We start from the raw sequence: 20,687 nt of genomic DNA, 5'->3' as shown, positions 1-20,687 counted from the left end.
CAAAAAACCAAAAACAATTACTAACATTTCACACATTTCTATACTGCAATTTAGATAAGAACTTCATTTCTCAGATGATATTGTACTGTGGGCTATTCTTCTGCTCAATTGTATGATAACAGTCAATGATAACAGCCACATGAACAATTGTGAATTGACAAAATGGTGCATTATTGTAAAACTAAGTGGAACAAATTCAGCTCCAGAAACCAATGTCACTGAACGATGCAGATTCAGGATCATCTGCATAGCAGTACTTTCAAAACCAAACAGATGAAACGTGGGAAACGTATGGACATTGTGAAGACCTGTTATTATCCAGAAACAGGCCCATTCACATCATGTATATGATAACCAAGCTGTACCATTTATTAAAAAAGAACCTAAATTAAGTGCAGAAACTTTCAAATTAAGAAAATGTTGTGTCTTGCCAGAAATACAAACACTAGATTACATCTTAAATTATACTGCAAGGTAACATACAATGTTAGTAGCACAAAATAATACTAAATGTACTATTTCACTGTCACTGAAAACAAGGCAATACATATGAGACTAATCTAACTTACCTCCATTTTCAATATTTAGAGATTCCCGGAACACAGTAGACTAAAAGCATTCAAAGAAGACTAAAACTAAGGGGAAAAACTTTCTGAAGCGGAGGTACTGACTGAGTTTACGACTGATGAGGATATTGCTATACTTGACACAGCAAACGTGAGGAAACAATGTTCGAGGCGTATTCATTAACAACATTGTGTGTAAAAATGAGCTTAACACTTCTGTCCGGCCAACGGCATATGCAAACACATATTGAAAACAGCAATTAGCAAACAACAGTTGGCCCCTTATTCTTGCAGAGCTGCTCAGTCATGTGCCAAAAAGTGAAGGTTTCCTTGGTTACCGGTAATAATGAACACATTCAGCCTAACCTCAATGGGCCATTTACAGTGGGGTACTGAGGGACAAAGAGCAGGTATTGAGAAGAATAAAATAAGGTAGTGAAAAGAGTCATTAGCACTCAGCAACCCACCATTATTACACATTAATATGGCATCAGGTCACAAAATAACTTGTAATAAAAAATAAAGACCTCTCATTTCAGGTTCAAATAATAGTATGCATATACTGCACATACATCATTTATTTGCCTCTGTACTCCACAATTTGAGATTCATTAATGAATTAATTCATTATCCTAACCCGCTTATCCTGAACAGGGGGGCAGGAGCCTATCCCAGCATACATTGGGCGAAAGGCAGGAATACACCCTAGACAGGTCGCCAGTCCATCGCAGGGCACACACACCATTCACTCACACACTCATACCTATGGGCAATTTAGACTCTCCAATCAGCCTAACCAGCATGTCTTTGGACTGTGGGAGGAAACCGGAGTACCCGGAGGAAACCCACGCAGACACGGGGAGAACATGCAAACTCCACACAGAGAGGCCCCGAACCCAGGCCGGATTCGAACCCAGGACCTCCTTGCTGTGAGGCGGCAGTGCTACCCACTGCACCATCCGTGCCACCCCCACAATTTGAGATTTGTAATAAAAACCATATAGGTTTTGGTTTCAACATATAGAAATGACAGCAGTGTTCATACATAGTCCCATTTCAGGACACCATAATGTTTGGGACACAACAATGTAATGTAAATTAAAGTAGTCATGTTTAGTATCTTGTTGAATATCCTTTGCAGGCAATGACTGCTTGAAGTCTGCGATTCATGGATATCACCAGTTGCTGGGTGTCTTCTCTGGTGATGCTCTGCCAGGCCTGTATTGCAGCCATCTTTCGCTCATGCTTGTTCCCGAGGCAAGTCCCCTTACGTTTTCTCTTCAGCATATGAAAGGCATGCTCAATTGGGTTCAGATTGGGTGATTGACTTGGCCACTCAAGACCATTTTTTAGCTTTGAAAGACTTTTTACTTGAGCAGTATGTTTGGGATCATTGTCTTGCTGTAGAAAGAACTGCCAGCTAATGAGTTAACTGGAACTTAACTGGAACCTGAGCAGATAGGATGAGTCCATACACTTCAGAATTCATTTTGCTACTACCATCAGTAGTTATATCATCAATGAAGATAAGTGAGCCAGTACCTTTGGCAGCCATACATGCCCAGGCCATAACACCCCCATCACCACATTGTACAAATGAGGTGGTATGCTCTGGGTCTTGAACGGTTTCTTCTCACCTCCATACTTTGTTCTTGCCATCACTCTGATAAAAATGAATCCTCGTCTAATCTGTCCACAAGACCTTGTAGTCAAGTACTTCTTGGCAAACGGTAACCTGGCCATCCTGTTTTTGTGGCTAACCAGTGTTTTGCATCTTGCAGTGTAGCCTCTTTATTTCTGTTCATGAAGTGTTCTGTGGACAGTGGCCATTGATAAATCCACACCTGACTTTCTGAAGAGTTTCTGATCTGTCGGACAGGTGTTTGGAGATTCTTCTTTAATATGTAGAGAATTCTTCTGTCATCAGCTGTAGAGGTCTGCCTTGGCCTGCCTTTCACTTTGCGATTAGTAGGCTCAGCAGTGCTCTCTTTCTTCTTAATGATGCCACGTAAACAGTCTCTTAGATCTTTAAACAATGAAACAATGATTTTGGTATGCCTAAGGTTTGGCCGATGTCTCTAACCGTTTTGTTTGTATTTCTCAGTCTCATAATGGCTTCTTGGACTTCCATTGGCACTCAATGGTCCTCGTGTTGATAAACAGCAATAATAGTTTCCAAAGGTGATCAAAAGACCAGAGGAAAGACTAGGTGCTGAGAGCTCTCATATCTTCATTGAGGAGGCAATTAAACGCACCTGAGCAATTATAAACACCTGTGAAGCCATGTGACCAAAACATTATGGTGCCCTGAAATTGGGGGACTATGTATAAACACCGCTGTAATTTCTACATGGTGAAATATATGAAAATACCATTGAATAAAATAATTCACTCTTAACGTCTGGAGATCGTGAGGGAACAAAAGGCAGGGGAACTCCCCCCCCGCCTTTGAAGATTGGGGATAGATTGCCCACTATCACACTTTCTGTGCTGTGATCCCATCTCCATCTGTAACCCCCTCTGCTTAATTTCCAACCCAATAATTGGAAAAGATACATGAGCAAAGCAGACTGTCCTCTCCTTTAACAGGATGATGTCACACTATATTTTATAATGAACAGAGCTTAATTTCCATTCATTTGAATTATTAATTACTTTGTGATAATGGACTACTTCAGATACAGCTTTCCACGCCTATTCATATCCATTGAACAACATTTAGAGGACGGATAATTGTTGCAATTGAGGAAAATGAAGTAGTGTTGTTCACATTACTCAAAAAGCACTTTCCCAAATACGTAGATTTAAATACAGCATACAACATGAAAACAGAGAATGTGTCAATAAATCCGGTTTTAAAAACAACAATGCTGTAAAACCGGCTCAAACCATGCCTACAAGGTGAACTGGTTTCCTACTTAAGAACTCACAGAAAAACATGTACCGGAATGCTAGGGATCCCTTTAAAGAGAGACCATGACAGACATAAACAGTGGGGAATAGCCCCAGCATCACTTGGTCGGAGTGGTGTGGACGGTCATGGTGTTTACCTGGCCCTCCAACATGTCTCTCTGCATTCCTAAGCGGTCTTGCTCCGTGCTGTTGGTCCTGCCAATGGAGAGGCTGTGGGACTTGCGTTTCTGCTTTGCCTGCCTGGCAGCGATACTACTTCCACTTTCAACAGGCATGCCTCCTCAGTGACGTGCCTTCTCCGCACCTCCTATCTGAAACGGAACCGGCCACGTGTGTTCAAGCACATTAGCATTAGCACAAGCATCGCAATCAGTGATATCAACATGGTCCAATCACGATGCACATAGGACATGGTATTCCAGGTTTTCTTCCTATGTGCTGAAGCTCAGCTAATATTACATCCACAATCAGTATTTCAACTCTGGCTGTTCCAAAAGGCTACTGGCACATTTTGAGCAAAATTACTTATTTATTTTCAGGTGGGGGTGTATGACATGTGTACACAAATGTAGCTGGTTATTATAATTTCTTAAAACATTTTGTATAGATGATTATGATTAATTACTACACATACACACACATGCATATATGCATGCAAACACAGAACATGATAATAATAATAATAATAATAATAATAATAATAATAATAATAATAATAGATGACACTGTTATTGGTTTCCCCTTATATGTCTTCATCAAGCTCTAAAGCAGCTTTACAGTATAGGGGGTAATACCAACACCCAGCACAGTTTACGGACAACAGCCACATTGTGATATAATACACACTGCGCACTTTGAGGAGTTATTGCATAGGGGGGGATTTGTGTGGCAGAATGACATACAGAATGGGAACTTAACCAGCAAGGATAACTTTTACGATAACTCCCAGGGGACTTTTTCAGACCACAAAGAAAATAACATCGATTTGAAATCTCACGAGTGATTATGTGCAATCCAGGGCAGTGGTAGCGTATGCATCTATGAAAGCCATTTAGCCTAAATGGGGCCTAAATAGACATGAAAAATGCTCGCAAATGTAATTATTTTTCTTGAATGGAAATGAAAAAAGTGGCTTATGTGTAGCTTCAATTCTCAAGGCTGTAAGACGTTAGTGCACATCATTTACGCAGATTTTAAACCACTGCTTTGCTCAAGCAAACTGCAACGGTGCCTCATGCAATATACAAATCTACTAGTGCGCAGTGTATGCAGACATGTCACAATAAAAAGCCAGTTTCTCTGTTTAATCTGCGTTATAACATTTGCTTGACAGCTAGCAATTAACGTTAGCTGCTGTCAACGGTAGCGACTGTTTAGTACAGTATGTTGTGGGTGTATCCGTTTTACTGTATGCAAATAGGCAGACGGAATGCATGGTTTATAGACAGCCTTGCTATAGTTAGCCAACTTTAGCCATGAGGAACTTTGACGCAGATCAGCCAGAGAAAATGCTACAATGAACCGCTTCCTGACTAGCAAGCTAGCCGGTAGTAATTACTTTACATAGCAATTATCAACAACGTGCCCGTGTGAGGAAACCAGTTTGTGTTATTAGCCAGATGGATAAGCACGCTTCTTCGACAGATATGCAACGGCTATTTATCTCAATGCTAGCTATACTAGCTAGCTAACTAACTAAACAGTCAGCCCACCAATAGTGCACAACTTGACACAGCTGACTGGGTCGTGTAACAGAAACATTTCAACAGGATTGACAAATCTTGCAGCCAAATACCTTCGAAACGTGACAGGGAGCCGGCAAGCTAGCTAGAAAAAATAAGGACGTACAACAAAACAAGTTAGCTAGCCCACAAACGATTTTAACTAGCCCATTTAACAGCACTGACGTCATCGGCTGGCTCTGTGGCCAGCTAACGTTAATGCTACTTACTTTAAAACAAATCTATTTAACTAGGCACGTGCCCTTTGTAGTTCGCCGACAGAGAAAAGGAAAATGTGTATCTTTTCAGTAACCATTTCCAAAGGGAAAAACAGTTACTCCCAGGTTTTTGACTGGTTTCCAGTAGGAGTGATTCATTAGCTGGCTATAGATACCGTAGCTATTTTGATCTGGTTTGTCTTCCTTCTTCCGAGACGCACACAGAACGTCAACATTATTGCGTCACTAGTCACCATCCGGTTATCTTTTTCTTCTGAGTTTCCGGCATTTTAAAACGGTAAAATTTGTATTGCTGCCCTCTACTGGTAAAATTGCGTCAGCTCACATCTTGGTTAATTTAACTAAATCCGAGACCATAGGCCAGTTTCATATAGATTTGAGAGGAAGTCTTTAAGCAATGATACCCTCTCTGCATTGTATTTGGTAAATTCCTACTATCCGCTGCCTTTTCTGTATCCAGGAAATACCTCTTCATATTGGCTTTAAAATGTGTGGAATTTTTATTCCAAAAAGGTTTAGGTCTTCTAAACACAAAACCATGGATCTTAAAGATTTTACTAGTATTTTATTGCTTTTGGTCCACAGGTTTTACCATGTCCCCAAAGCAAATTATCAACTGATCAGCAATACAATTATAAAACACTCAATATATTTCTTCATTATGTTATAGTTCATGTTAAAATCTCTTGAAGCATACATATTTCCTTTGTAGTTATTTTTTATTATTTTTGTAATTTACTGTGTTTCCCTGAAATAATTTTTCACCCTATTGTAGTTTTTCTCCTTAGTTTTCTCCATGCACTTGCATTGATATCACTTTCAGGAAGTGACATTTTTCATTCGAGGGAACTCAACAGAGCATAGTGAAGATCGTTTATTCCAAGTTTTATGATGTTAACCTGTTTGTCTCACACTGAAGGCTCCACCCTTTCAGGCTAAGTTAAGAAGAAAATTAATAAAATGTTATAATTTGATTTAAAAGTTGAAATCCTGTTCAACCTGGTGAGGCGAGAAACGACTTCCCTGGGACATTTGGTGAGCACCGAGGGAGTCCGCAGTTCATGTGGCCCCGTAGATCAAAGCACTACAGGGCTATGACTTTGAGATCCAGCACCGAGCGGGCCGATTCCACGGCAACACCGATGACTTCTTCTGACGTCCATGTGAGGCCTTAGAGTGGCACTACTTCTAGTGGGAAGAGGAGCGCAGCCAGGCACTCTCCAGAGTGGCGACCTGCCACGAGCTGAACCTGGGCCTTGACAGAGCGCAGCTGCGGGAGGCACAGCATGACAACCCGGTGCTGTCACATATCCAAGGGTGGAGGCAACAGTGTGGACTGAGGTGTTGACGCTCGACACAGACACCAAGGCATATTACTGCCAATGGGCCACACTCATCTTAAGGGAGAGGCTGCTGTACCGGAGGTGTACGGCACCAGGACGGGGGGCTGATCTGCTGCAGCTGCTGGTGCCTTGGGGACTCTGGTCCCTGGCCTTGCGACTTGTCCACAGAACGGTGGGGGCCGGGCACTTCGGAATCTCAAATGCCCTCATGGCCATGGACTTTACTAAGTGGCCAGAGGCATACCGACCAGAGCGCTGTCTCCAACCAAAACTCAAACCACCCCCCTCCATCCTCAGAGCGATGGACAGGTGGAACAGTTAAATCAAACTTTAGCCACACCAGGGGGAGACAGGGCTTCATTGGTTTCTTCCTTAAAGGAGGTCATAAAATATTTTCCCAAAACTTCTGGATCAAAACAATCATCGTTTCATAAATTGCTAGAAATAATGGCATTTATCGCAGAAAAATAACCGAATAGGTGATGTTTGGTTGTTAAATCAGCTTGGGGGTTTACATTGAAATCAACGGGCAGAAAGCTCTTTTAGATATTCTTCCGGGTGGTTCACTGCTCCAGACGCTCCATTGGTTTCTATGAGCGTCGCTGTCTCCACATATTGGTGTGAGGTGATTTGTTTTCTAGCCAATTACGTTCCTCTAAGTTTATAAACGAATTTTGTTTCGGCTCAAAGCGACGTCAGCCGTCACTGGGAGGAGTTACTACTGCAAAGTGCAAACTACCATTTTACGGGCTGTGGGGGAGTCGTTTGAGCTAGTTATTTTGTAAAATACTGAGGTAGTATCGAGGTACAAAAAACAATGCTCTCTTTCTTATCCACGTTATCTAAGGCGTGAGAGAAAAGTGTCCTTACAGGCTCGCTCCGACCTGTAAGCAGCGGTGGTCCGATGGCGTGGTAGGAAGCTCATTCCCTTTGATTGGTGTTCTTTTATGGTCTTGCGATGCATCGGTGCTTGAGGGCGGTGCTAAAGATGGTGTCCTGCGAGAGGCCCGCCGTTAGGAAGCCCAGTGTACAAGTGTGTGTAAAGAGGAAGTATTCTGCCGGTCTGCTGAAAAATCCTTCTGGGTAAATTGTGACTTGCGACTTGTTCTAACTGGAAAATATTTCTTTGCATTAGCCATTGCTTTGTACAACCAATTTAAGATAGAATATTATCACTGTTTTGTAATTAGAGGATCTAGCCACCTAAATGATCGGTAACATCCGACTAATTTAGCTTGTTTGCGCATATATTTCGTTTAAGAAGTAAAGGATTCTTAACGGTCTGAATACATTTTACGAAACGCTAACTTAGAAGACAAGACATGGTAGCTAACGTTAGCTAGGATACAGGATTATGATAGGCTATGTTTAGCTGTTGTAATGGCTCACACACTAATCTGACTGTCATATGGTTGTTTGTGTGTTACATTAAGGAGTCTGAGAACATCGGCCAGAATGCCAGAAATAGACACTGATAACCTGGACGAGAAGCAGGTCCAGCTCCTCGCCGAGATGTGTATTCTGATTGATGAGAACGACTGCAAGACAGGAGCTGATAGCAAAAAAAACTGCCATCTGAATTCAAATATCGATAAAGGTGAGTTAACAGACGTTCCACTTTTTGCTTACTTGCTAACTTTAATATTGGATTTAACGTCTTTAAATGTATGTTCCGGCAACGCGCTTTTAAAATAGCTAACCTTTATGCATTTGTTTTCTTTCACTTTCGCGATTGAAATAAATTTAGTGCGTGATCAAGTTACAATTTGAAAATTGTATATCAATTTGTCAACTTAGATTAATAAAGTACGTTAGCTAGCTCAGCATGCGAGGTCCACGCCTTTGAATAATAATTGCTTAGTTTAATGCATCGTACATTAATTGGAAGAATAATAATGCAACCAATATTGAGTATTCATCCGCAATCTCCTCCCCAGGTTTACTGCATCGTGCATTCAGCGTTTTTCTGTTCAACAGCGAAGAAAAGCTCTTATTGCAGCAAAGATCTGAAGCCAAGATCACCTTTCCAGGTAACTTGTCTTCACTAACGTTACAATAAGTGCTTTGTCCCATAGTATTGGGCCATTCCGTTACAACTCCAGGAGGTTTCACCACGGCACCTCTTTTCTGTGTGTTAGTAGATATTAATGAGTAAGATTAGTCCACAGTGGCTATAACTTACTGGTCGTAATTGCAATTGGGATCTTCCATTTTAGATTATAGGTATGTTCCAGGTATGTAAATATGTATGAAGTTAGGGGTTGTATTAACGAAACCTATTAAGTACAAAAGCTAAATCTCTCTAGAAAAGTTGATTTAGGAGGTAACCTATATCCAACAACATATCCAAGGTAGAGGGTCCGGTGAAATTTTGGACATTGGCCATATTGAATATTCCACGGGTCATATCTCAATATTATCTGTAACGTATTTACCAATACACAATGATAAAGTGCTCTTGGCTGACACCAAGTAGATGTTTTCTTTTGATATGAGATGCAACCCCCTAAAATTGGTCCCTGGTGAAAGAACTTCCGCACTTTAGAGTGAAAGTAGATGCGGTTTTCTGAAGCCAGAGTTAGCGCTTTCCTTTACAAAGTTTTAGGCTACTTCTAAATATCACATCTCTTGCCGCAGCACGTTTTTCATTGCAACAGCTGTAAAACTATAAATGACTTTACTGGCAAAAAGAAAAAAAGGTAAAAGTTTCAAGAATTTTATCTCATCGTTATCTACCAACATACAGAAAAATAAATAAATCCAAGAGGTCCTGTGCTGCAACCACCTGGAATTGGCATGGAATGGCCCTATAGTGCAATTCCTCATGGGACTGAATATGAGTGTATTGAAATATCACAAAGATTTCCCTTTTAAAATAAGTAAATTGTGCATGTGATTTTGCAACAGGGTGTTATACCAATACATGCTGCAGCCACCCCCTCTATACACCGACTGAAATTGAGGAGCAGGATGCAATCGGTGTAAGGCGTGCTGCCCAGAGACGGATTGAGGCTGAGCTGGGAATCCCACAGAATCAGGTACATTTCAGGGGTCTCAAGTCATGCAGGAGTCCATTTACTGCCATATTGCTGGTTCACAGTTTCACCTGCATGCCGCTCATTCAAATGTAACCTTACTTCATTAGAATTCTGGTTAAAACTGAAAATATCTTGATGTAACACATTCAAATTGCTCTTGCCATTCAAATGTGATGTCTTTAATCCAGGGGTTCCAAATTTATTTTCTGCCCGGTCCACTTTAGTGTACAGGGCTGCCATGCTTGTTTTCATCATGGATCTTCAACTTCCACCTGACATGCACAAAAGGTTGAAAGAAATCATAAGATGATTACATGCACCAAATAAATGTAGGGAAAAAATTAGGGATGGGCATTTTCAGTACTTTCATGTTTCGGTTAACTGCCGACATTTAATCGATGAACCGATTTTAAAAAATCTATGTTTAGAACTCCCTTAATAGGCTGTACGATCATGCTGCAATAGGCTGGACCAGACCCAAAACAATAGAAGTCAGTATAAGCTCATTAATTAGATAATTCTCCTGTTGTGCAGTAATATATTTCAGGAAAAGAGTTGGCCAAAAAATGACATCATGGATTTATGGTTGCTCAAAAGACAGCATGTCAATAGCAGTGTATCACCGGTAATATTTCCAAACAAGGGATGACACAGTCAAGGGCTGATTACTTGAAAATGGCAACTCTAAACATCAATACCAAGATATTAAGCAATAGGCTACTCACTGAACAAGAGGACACCACCGGAGGAATGGCATGGAGCAGCATAGGCTACCTGTAGGCAAAGTTTCCCACTAATGCGCGACTTTGCACTTTTTCCAAAGTGAAAAGGCTGTCGTTTTCGGTTGCCCGTTCGCATGGAAATGTAACAAGCAACCAGTTTTTCCACATTTACGGCTAGTTCACTATTGTTCAAGGACACTAGCTTGCATTTTGTTTGGGCTTAAGCTGGCAATGCTACTTGTCATCTCGTTGAAATTAACGTTACAGGCACCAGGAAGGTTGTATTTTATCTTCGCTGAAGTCTGTTCCTTGTCAACCTGCGCTGTAATGATCTTGCGCAATGTTATATTCTGACTCTAACAATTTCATGGGTTCCAGAAAGTCTTTATTTAGTTTAACAAAATTAAGAGGTAACATGTCCTTAGTAATTATACAAGTGACGTGCTTTGCAATATGCTTCTTTCTGGTTGAATTGTTCTCGCGTTTAACTTGCATTCAGAGGATTGCTATCCTTTTCATTAATCTAGAGATTGGAGCTTTTGTTGAGCATTATATCTCGCAGTTATTGAGCCTAAGTTTGATATGACATATTTACACTGAAGTTTTTACAGATTATCCTCTTCAAAATGTTGCTTGCCATAGTCTACTTTGTTGCATTTTTGAGTCGGTGGTGCCGGTGATATTGTAGCTTCAAGATGTAAATTATCGCTCGATAGACAGAATCTTTTGAAGAGCAATTAACAGCGTATTACAATACTGTTGTTGCAATTGTAGTTGCAATGAAAACCAGCATGCTCAGGGGAGCCTCGAGGCTTAATTTGAGAACCGCTTATCGAAAGTATTTTCAAATGTCTTTGAAACGGTGAATGGAATGTAAAGTACCAAGCAGCAGCAGTTTAGAACAGTCTTACTCATGAGCCTGCATTTGCCTCTTAGGTCCCTCCGGAGGAGATGACGTACCTCACGCGGATACACTACAAGGCTCAGTCGGACGGCATCTGGGGAGAACATGAAATCGACTACATACTGTTCATGCAGAAGGACGTGGAGCTCAACCCGGACCCCAACGAGATCAAAAGCCACTGTTACGTCACTAAAGAGGAACTTAAGGACATGCTGAGGAGGGCTAAAAACGGTGAGCTGAAGATCACACCCTGGTTCAGTCTGATCGCAGAGACCTTCCTCTTCAGGTGGTGGGACAACCTTCACAACCTAAAGCAGTTCATGGATCACGAGAAGATCCACCGGATGTAATGGCACACATGTTTTTGACTCGTTTGATTACCTGAAAGAAAGCTGCTATCAGGATTGTACTGGACTGTACCACTATAGGCATGTCTTGCTCATTTTCTTCACAGGAGCATGGCTACATTTTATAGTTTTAGAAATTAATTAATATTTTTAAGTGCCTAGTCATCTCTGAAGCTATGGTATGGAGCATTGTTGTATGTAGGGGCTAGGTGCTGCAAAGTTTCCATTACAATGTAAATGAATTTACAGCACATTTTTAAAACATTTAATTGTGGTCTATATTTTATTTGATTAAATAAAAGGTGCATCTTGGCATTGTGGGATATTTGTATCCAACTGATTTGCATCAATCTGACAAATGGCATTTTAAGCCAGTGAGGCTCTGGGGTGTAGATGTAGACAGGACTATATGGGATTTCTATTACAAAAAATATTAAAATTGTACATTTTCTCAACTTCTGGAACAAAACTATCATTGCTTGACGAACTGCAACAATTATGATGTTTTTTCATACATTGAGTTCAATGAGCACTCATTTAGCACTTTATTAGGTAGAGCTGTACACCAGCTTGTTAATGCAATTAGTTAATCGGCCAATCATGCGCCAGCAACTAAATGCATAAAAGCATACAGAGGCTCAAGAGGCTGTTTTTCAGACCAAACAATCGAAGTGACCATGGAATGATTGTTGGTGCCAGACCGGGTGGTTTGAATATCTCAAACTGCTGATCTCCTGGGATTTTCACGCACAGCAGTCTCTGGAGTTTGCGGAGAATGGTGCGAAAAACAAAAAACATCTAGTGAGCAGCAGTTCTGCGGGAAAAAACACCTTGTTCATGATTGAGTTAAGAGGAGAAGGGCCAGACTGGTCGAAGCTGACAGGAAGGTGACAGTAACACAAATAACCATGCAACAGTGGTATGCAGGAGAGCATCTCTGAACACACAATGTGGATATGTCATATTGTTAATATTGATATCAGCTTCTTATTTAAAAAAATACCAATATATCGAAATATTGCTGGACCCTGCTTCCAGGTGCTTCACTGCCTGGCCCCTCCCGCCCTCTCCAATTACTATATAAGCTTTATGGTTTATATGGACAATGATGTAGACAGGCACTAACTTAAGTAGATAATGCAGATGTATCAGTTAAAGCCATGACATGTCATTAAAGACCCTGTGCAATCACTCTTTTCTTAGATTTTAAGTATTAAGCTACGAAAGTGAATACTTTTTTCAAATATCTAAAAACCTCATCTCATTTCTTGGCACCAGAGCTGAAGGCCGGATGCAGCATGTCGGTGCTTATTCACATTCATTTCCTTTGTGATTGGCAACCGCACTGTTGTTTGTTTAGTTAATTACAATGCAATTATAATTATGCAGTAAACATGGTCTACAGATGATGAATAGCAAATTCTCTTGTTGTGGGCAGTATATGATCTTTGTTACTTTCAAGAAGAGAAACTAATTTTGAATCTCTGCTGAACAAGGTAGGGGTGCTATCATATTTATTGTGTTACTTATGTATACACCTAGTTTAAACATTATTTTCATTAGTGTATGACAGAAAGTGAGGAAATATCTCATTTACTTGTAATTATACATACATAAATTACTTTATTTGAGTAATTTCAGAGAATGCATGCTTCTTCTGTGTCATGTTATTCATCCACACTGCACTTATATTTTAGGTTTTGAGACATGTGCAAGACATATCCTTTCCCAAAAGGCCCAAGGCTCTTGATCATCATTCTGAAGCTTTTTTCACTGTCCTTTAATAAATGCAATGTGGCTTTGGCAAAAAAACAGACACAGAGGCTAATTTATTCTATTTCCTTTCATTGTTGTGTCTTCGTCGTTATTAGTTAAAGTGACAGTGGTGTGTCCCCCTATAGACTCCACTGTGATTAGTGATGATGGGCCAGGATTTTCTCTTATTTCCATGCTGCTTGATGGAATTCTTTTCGCAGGAAGAGGCTTCAGTGACACCCTGGATTGGATAGGGTTCTACACTGCAGCACATAACTCAAACTATTCCTTTAGTCCTCCTTTTATATCCTCTCATGAATGTTTTCACCATATGCTATTTCTTCTCGAGTAGTCTGAAATAGGACATTTTGCTCATTTGATGTACAACATACAGTCAGGTCCATAAATATCGGGACATCGACACAATTCTCTTTTTGGCTCTATACACCACCACAACGAACAAGATATGCTTTAACTGTAGACTTTCAGCTTTAATTTGAGGGTATTTACATCCAAATCAGGTGAACGGTGTAGGAATTACAACAGTTTCTATATGTGCCTCCCACTTTTTAAGGGACCAAAAGTAATGGGACAATTGGCTGCTCAGCTGTTCCATGACCTGCTGTGTGTTATTCCCTCATTATCTCAATTACAAGGAGCAGATAAAAGGTCTAGAGTTAATTTCAAGTGTGCTATTTGCATTCGGAATCTGTTGCTGTCAACTGAAGTCTAGAACGCATAGACATCACCAGACGCTGGGTTTCATCCCTGGTGATGCTCTGCCGGGCCTCTACTGCAACTGTCTTCAGTTCCTGCTTGTTCTTGGGGCAATTTCCCTTCAGTTTTGTCTTCAGCAAGTGAAATGTATGTTCAATCGGATTCAGGTCAGGTGATTGACTTGGCCATTGCATAACATTCCACTTCTTTGCCTTAAAAAACCCTTTGGTTGCTTTCGCAGTATGCTTCGGGTCATTGTCCATCTGCACTGTGAAGCGCCGTCCAATGAGTTCTGAAGCATTTGGCTGAATATGAGCAGATAATATTGCCCGAAACACTTCAGTATTCATCCTGCTGCTTTTGTCAGCAGTGACATCATCAATAAATACAAGGGAACCAGTTCCATTGGCAGCCATACATGCCCACGCCATGACACTACCACCACCATGCTTCACTGATGAGGTGGTATGTTTTGGATCATGAGCAGTTCCTTTCCTTCTCCATACTCTTCCCATCATTCTGGTACAAGTTGATCTTTGTCTCATCTGTCCATAGGATGTTGTTCCAGAACTGTAAAGGCTTTTTAGATGTTGTTTGGCAAACTCTAATCTGGTCTTCTTGTTTTTGAGGCTCACCAATGGTTTACATCTTGTGGTGAACCCTCTGTATTCACTCTGGTGAAGTCTTCTCTTGATTGTTGACTTTGACACACATACACCTACCTCCTGGAGAGAGTTCTTGATCTGGCCAATGGGTTTTTCTTCACCAGGGAAAGAATTCTTCTGTCATCCACCACAGTTGTTTTCCGCGGTCTTCCGGGTCTTTTGGTGTTGCTGAGCTCACCGGTGCATTCTTTCGTTTTAAGAATGTTCCAAACAGTTGATTTGGCCACACTTAATGTTTTTGCTATCTCTCTGATGGGTTTGTTTAGATTTTTCAGCCTAATGATGGCTTGCTTCACTGATAGTGACAGCTCTTTGGATCTCATATTGAGAGTTGACAGCAACAGATTCCAAATGCAGATAGCACACTTTAAATGATCTCTAGACCTTTTATCTGCTCCTTGTAAATGAGATAATGAAGGAATAACACACACCTGGCCATGGAACAGCTGAGCAGCCAATTGTCCCATTACTTTTGGTCCCTTACATATAGAAACTGTTGTAATTCCTACACCGTTCACCTGATTTGGATGTAAAGCTGAAAGTCTGTTCGTTTCATTTCAAATCCATTGTGGTGGTGTATAGAGCCAAAAAGAGGAGAATTGTGTCGATGTCCCAATATTTATGGACCTGACTGTATGTCACAACAGGTTAAAGAAGAGAAAATACAACATGAATGAATGAATTAATATTTTATAAGTACTGCGGGAAATCGGTTTGGTCGAGTAATTGAATGGCAGCTTGTATCTCATACGGTATATGTTTTCTGACTAATCATTGTGTTTCAATATATGTCTACCACTTACAGGTGCCTGTTCATGTGAATTACACACAAACTCCTTGCTATTGCTTACACAAGTGATTTTGAGGAGTGCAGTTTTATATACTGTATATATACAGTGGGCTCTAGAATTATGGATATCTGACACCCTCCGTACCTCCAGGGCCAGCCTCCGCGCAGCGGAGAGGAAGTGGGGGAAATCCAGGGACACATCAGACCTCACGACTTACCAGTCTCTCCTGGCGGCATTCTCTTCCGCTGTCACTGCCGCCAAAGCAAAATACTATCAAACACAAATTCAGAACTCCGGTTCTAACCCCCGGAAAATTTTCTCTATTTTCTCCTCACTCCTCAACGCACTGCCTCCTCCTCCTCAGTCCTCCTTCGCTGCTGATGACTTTGCTGATTTCTTCGATGAGAAGGTCACAGTCATCCGCAGATCCTTCACAACCACCGCCCCCCTCACTGTGCCCTTCCCCCCCCCCTCTAGGCCCATCCCTTCCTTTTCCACTTCCTCCCCCCTTACAGACTCTGATGTTTCTCAACTCCTGCTCTGCCACCTCCCTACAACCTGTGCCCTTGACCCTATCCCCTCTTCTCTTCTCCAGACTATCACACCAGACATTCTCCCATTTGTCACCTCCCTTGTCAACTCCTCCCTGTCTTCCGGCTGTTTTCCGGCATGTTCCGGCTGTTCCGGCTGTTCTTCCTATAACAACATACGGAGAATCCGCCCCTTTCTCACCCCCTACTCGACCCAGCTCCTGGTCCAAGCGATGGTTCTGTCCCGCCTGGACTACTGCAATTCCCTCTTGGCTGGCCTCCCAGCGTCCGCCATCAGACCCCTCCAACTCATCCAGAATGCAGCAGCTCGTCTGGTCTTCAACCTTCCCAAATACTCACACGTCACCCCCCTGCTTACTTCCCTCCATTGGCTGCCTGTCATGGCTCGCATCAAATTCAAAACATTGGTGCTAGCCTTCCAAGCAGTTAAAGGGTCTTCCCCAGCTTATCTACAAAAAATCATCAGACCCTACACCCCTGCCAGACCTCTTCGTTCAGCCTCCACAGGCCGCTTGGCACCTCCCCCTCTCCGAACCTCCACCTCACGCTCACGACTACTGTCTGTTCTGGCTCCACGGTGGTGGAACGAACTCCCCGTTGAGGTCAGAACTGTAGAATCTCTCCCCACCTTCAAGCGCAAGCTGAAGACACACCTCTTCAAGCAGCACCTCTCCCCATCCCTCCCTACCTCCCTGTGAACCTTAATTGTTGTCTCTGTGACTTGCTTTGTGTATCGGTATTTTTAGTTGGCTAGGTAAGCAGTGTTTGGATAATTAACTTTGGTCACTTTTGCTCTGTTTGTTTGTTTCTTTGTTCCAAAAAAAAATAAAAAAATAAAAAAATATTGGCCTTCCTCCTTATCTTTGTTGTACAGGTAGCAGTTGAAATTGTACTTCCCTCTAGGGTCTTTCAGTGCACTTATCCCTGGTTATGGGAATGCACTTTGTTGTATGTCGCTCTGGATAAGAGCGTCTGCCAAATGCCAATAATGTAAAATGTAATGTTATTGGCAGCCTTGATAAATGTGTACAAAATACTGTAAACTAAAAAAACTAGTCTCATTTTCGACGTGTTAGGAAGTGTGCTTTATCAATGATGAATTGAAATCAACCAAAGACATACATTGTTCAAATGAAATGTTTATTTGGTTTAATACTTTGTGCAAACACCCCTGGCAAAGATGACAGTCATGAATATTTTCCTATAATTTGTGATAAGGTGAGAGAACACATTTGGAGGGAACACAATTTTTTACTTTTCCTCCATGGGGAAATGCAGAATCATTGATGCCCGAGGGTTTGTTCTTATGGACCCCCCTCAGTTGCGATGACAGATTTCTGATAGGATTTAAGTCATGGCCATTGCAGAACATGGATATTGATTTTCATTTCTGTTGAAATTTAGTTTGGAGTCATTGTCCTGCTGAACATTCAACCTAGCTTCCTAGCTGAGACAACCAGATTGATTACCCTTCAATGTGTAAATTATTCCCAGGACAATGTGTGAGTGTACTGTGTACTGTATAGACTGTCTTCAGGAAAGCCATGTGGAATATGGCTATGTTTCGACTCAATGGATACGAGGCTATTTGTTTTGACATGCCATCTCTGGTTTATATATTGTGACAAAATGGGATGACTGACTCTGTAAATACATCTATACACCTTCCCTCATGGGACCTGTTATTTTTATTGCAGTCTGAAGTGCATTAAGCACTATGTCAATCCTGACTCTGAACACGCTGAGCTCTGCTTTCATACGTGCTGGGAAGCTATTTTTCCCCGTGCTTTCATTCTTGTCAGTTCAACATTTTTCAGACTTTCAATGATTCTCTCTCTTTTGTTTTTTATACCCTTTAGAAAGCATTATTATACCACCTAAATATGTTCTTTCTTAGAATCATGTGAAACTATTTAGAATTCATGGCCAATAATGATGAACAAATTACGACTGCTTAGTAACATCTGCTTTGCTTCATGTTAGAGCTGTAAAATTGCAAACAGCTGAGGATACAGTAACATGAAATATTTACTTACAAATAAAGTAACAGAGATCACTGAGGGTCCAGTTGGAAGTCCAGGTGGTCCATTGCTGGTGTGCTGTCCTATGTTCAGTGTGGAACAGCTGGCAGAGTGGCTGGATGATGTGCTTCAGTTGTACACTGAAGCTGAGGGAACTCACTGTTTGGTCCTTCTGCCTGGCTTCTAGTGTATTGACCTGGGGCTTACTTTCATCTCTAGTATTGCAGTAACGAGTTTTGCCTTGTTTCAAAGACAAATCTCACCCTACTAGACAGTGTTTAGGCCGAAATCTGGCTTTTCCAAGAATATGATCTGCTCAGGAATGTAGGAAGAGTTGCGAAGCTCAGAGCTAGAAATATTGAAATACAGAACACGGGGCTCATTCCAATTGTTTGTTTTTCTCCTCTTTTTTTCTTTTCCTTGCTCCTGACCTGGAAATTGATCAAGGTCCGCCATCTTTAAAGATATACCAACCCGTTCAATGTTCCTTCTAGGAGCTAGAAGTAGAAGTTACTCCCTACTTACTTTGAGTAAGGAGACAAGCGTGTCCTTTGAGGAAGTATGTTTTCAGAAAGTGTTATGTATAAGTGATTGTGATGTACAGTGGTGTGAAAAAGCGTTTCTCTAGCCACACCCAGGCCTGATTACTGCCACACCTGTTCTCAATCAAGAAATCACTTAAATAGGACCTGCCTGACAAAGTAGAGTAGACCAAATGATCCTCAAAAGCTAGACATCATGCCGAGATCTAAAGAAATTCAGGAACAAATGAGAAAGAAAGTAATTGAGATCTATCAGTCTGGAAAAGGTTATAAAGCCATTTCTAAAGCTTTGGGACTCCAGCAAACCACAGTGAGAGCCATTATCCACAAATGGCGAAAACATGCAACAGTGGTGAACCTTCCCAGGAGTGGCCTGCCGACCAAAATTACCCCGAGAGCGTAGCGACGACTCATCCAAGAGGTCACAAAAGACCCCACAACAACATCCAAAGAACTGCAGGCCTCACTTGCCTCAGTTAAGGTCAGTGTTCATGACTCCACCATAAGAAAGAGACTGGGTAAAAATGGCCTGCATGGCAGAGTTCCAAGACGAAAACCACTGCTGAGCAAAAAGAACATTAAGGCTCATCTCAATTTTGCCAGAAAACATCTTGATGATCCCCAAGACTTTTGGGAAAATACTCTGTGGTCTGACGAGACAAAAGTTGAACTTTTTGGAAGGTGTGTGTCCCATTACATCTGGCGTAAAAGTAACACTGCATTTCAGAAAAAGAACATCATACCAACAGTAAAATATGGTGGTGGTAGTGTGATGGTCTGGGGCTGTTTTGCTGCTTCAGGACCTGGAAGACTTGCTGTGATAAATGGAACCTTGAATTCTGCTGTCTACCAAAAAATCCTGAAGGAGAATGTCCGGCCATCTGTTCATGACCTCAAGCTGAAACGAACTTGGGTTCTGCAGCAGGACAATGATCCAAAACACACCAGCAAGTCCACCTCTGAATGGCTGAAGAAAAACAAAATGAAGACCTTGGAGTGGCCTAGTCAAAGTCCTGACCTGAATCCTATTGAGATGCTGTGGCATGACCTTAAAAAGGCGGTTCATGCTCGAAAACCCTCCAATGTGGCTGAATTACAACAATTCTGCAAAGATGAGTGGGCCAAAATTCCTCCACAGCGCTGTAAGAGACTCATTGCAAGTTATCGCAAACACTTGATTGCAGTTGTTGCTGCTAAGGGTGGCCCAACCAGTTATTAGGTTTAGGGGGCAATCACTTTTTCACACAGGGCCATGTAGGTTTGGATTTTTTTTCTCCCTTAATAATAAAAACCTTCATTTAAAAACTGCATTTTGTGTTTCTTGTGTTGTCTTTGACTAATATTTAAATTTGTTTGATGATCTGAAACATTTAAGTGTGACAAACATGCAAAAAAAAAATAAAAAAATAAAAAAATAAATCAGGAAGGGGGCAAACACTTTTTCACACCACTGTATAAGAGCAAGGACATTCCACTTGCCTGATTAAGTATCTCTCAGTTTCCCAACCTCTTCCGATGGATGGAGCTAGGAGTAGAAAAAGGAGCGATTGTGTTGGGCTTCAGCATCCTTTAAAGCATCCACATTGATTGGTTCGCTCAGAGCAGGAAGTCCACCCCACAAGTAAAACGCTAGGCCAACTCTCATGTCTCCCAAGTCTGAGCCCCCTCAACCAGCAGTGGGTTTGATAAGATGGTCGTCACATGGCGTAACACACCCCTAAGCGGAGAGAAGAGTGTGTCACGGTGTCCTCTTACGCGGCTCTCTCTCCGGGCACGGTCTTTCCCCAGTCTCAGACACCTACTGCAGGAAAGAGCACACATTTAACAGCCTGGACTACTTACTCATATAGGC

At 41.5% G+C, this 20,687-nt stretch overlaps 2 protein-coding genes across 6 annotated transcripts in view; one reads left to right on the top strand and one right to left on the bottom strand.

Moving 5' to 3' along the window:
• wdr37 (WD repeat domain 37) overlaps positions 1 to 7,802 on the bottom strand; it is a 34,183-nt gene extending 26,381 nt beyond the window's left edge. The window contains exons 1-3 of one of the 4 annotated variants that reach the window (XM_061238469.1): positions 5,431 to 5,648; positions 5,275 to 5,306; positions 3,617 to 3,790 (exon numbers count right to left, since the gene is read on the bottom strand). In XM_061238469.1, the coding sequence (XP_061094453.1) occupies positions 3,617 to 3,754 (138 nt within the window). In that variant the 5' untranslated portion in view covers positions 3,755 to 3,790; positions 5,275 to 5,306; positions 5,431 to 5,648. Of the gene's footprint in view, positions 1 to 3,616; positions 3,791 to 5,274; positions 5,307 to 5,430; positions 5,700 to 7,652 lie in introns of those variants that run through there. The other 3 variants (XM_061238471.1, XM_061238472.1, XM_061238470.1) reach the window with 3 other exon arrangements.
• idi1 (isopentenyl-diphosphate delta isomerase 1) lies at positions 7,461 to 12,108 on the top strand. Of its 2 annotated transcripts, none has more exons than XM_061238474.1 (5): positions 7,461 to 7,694; positions 8,216 to 8,379; positions 8,720 to 8,812; positions 9,690 to 9,820; positions 11,479 to 12,108. In XM_061238474.1, the coding sequence occupies exons 1-5, from the start codon at positions 7,687 to 7,689 to the stop codon at positions 11,794 to 11,796; spliced, it is 714 nt and encodes a 237-aa protein (XP_061094458.1). In that variant the 5' UTR covers positions 7,461 to 7,686; the 3' UTR covers positions 11,797 to 12,108. The 2 variants fall into 2 exon arrangements, with proteins under 2 accessions (XP_061094458.1, XP_061094457.1); XM_061238473.1 differs by having other exon boundaries at positions 7,461 to 7,865.
• Positions 12,109 to 20,687: the final 8,579 nt, after the last annotated feature.

Source organism: Conger conger, chromosome 4, assembly GCF_963514075.1.
Source record: "Conger conger chromosome 4, fConCon1.1, whole genome shotgun sequence".
Taxonomy (NCBI): Eukaryota; Metazoa; Chordata; class Actinopteri; order Anguilliformes; family Congridae; genus Conger; species Conger conger.
This window is presented reverse-complemented; position numbering and strand designations above follow the sequence as displayed.

What these genes read in the sequence shown, in the direction of transcription:
- idi1 (XM_061238473.1), top strand. Translation starts at nt 7,741, where the DNA reads ATGCATCGGTGCTTGAGGGCGGTGCTAAAGATGGTGTCCTGCGAGAGG. An exon ending in AGCCAAGATCACCTTTCCAG is followed by an intron (nt 8,813 to 9,689) that starts GTAACTTGTCTT and finishes ATTTTGCAACAG; the next exon opens with GGTGTTATACCAATACATGC. An exon ending in TGGGAATCCCACAGAATCAG is followed by an intron (nt 9,821 to 11,478) that starts GTACATTTCAGG and finishes TTTGCCTCTTAG; the next exon opens with GTCCCTCCGGAGGAGATGAC.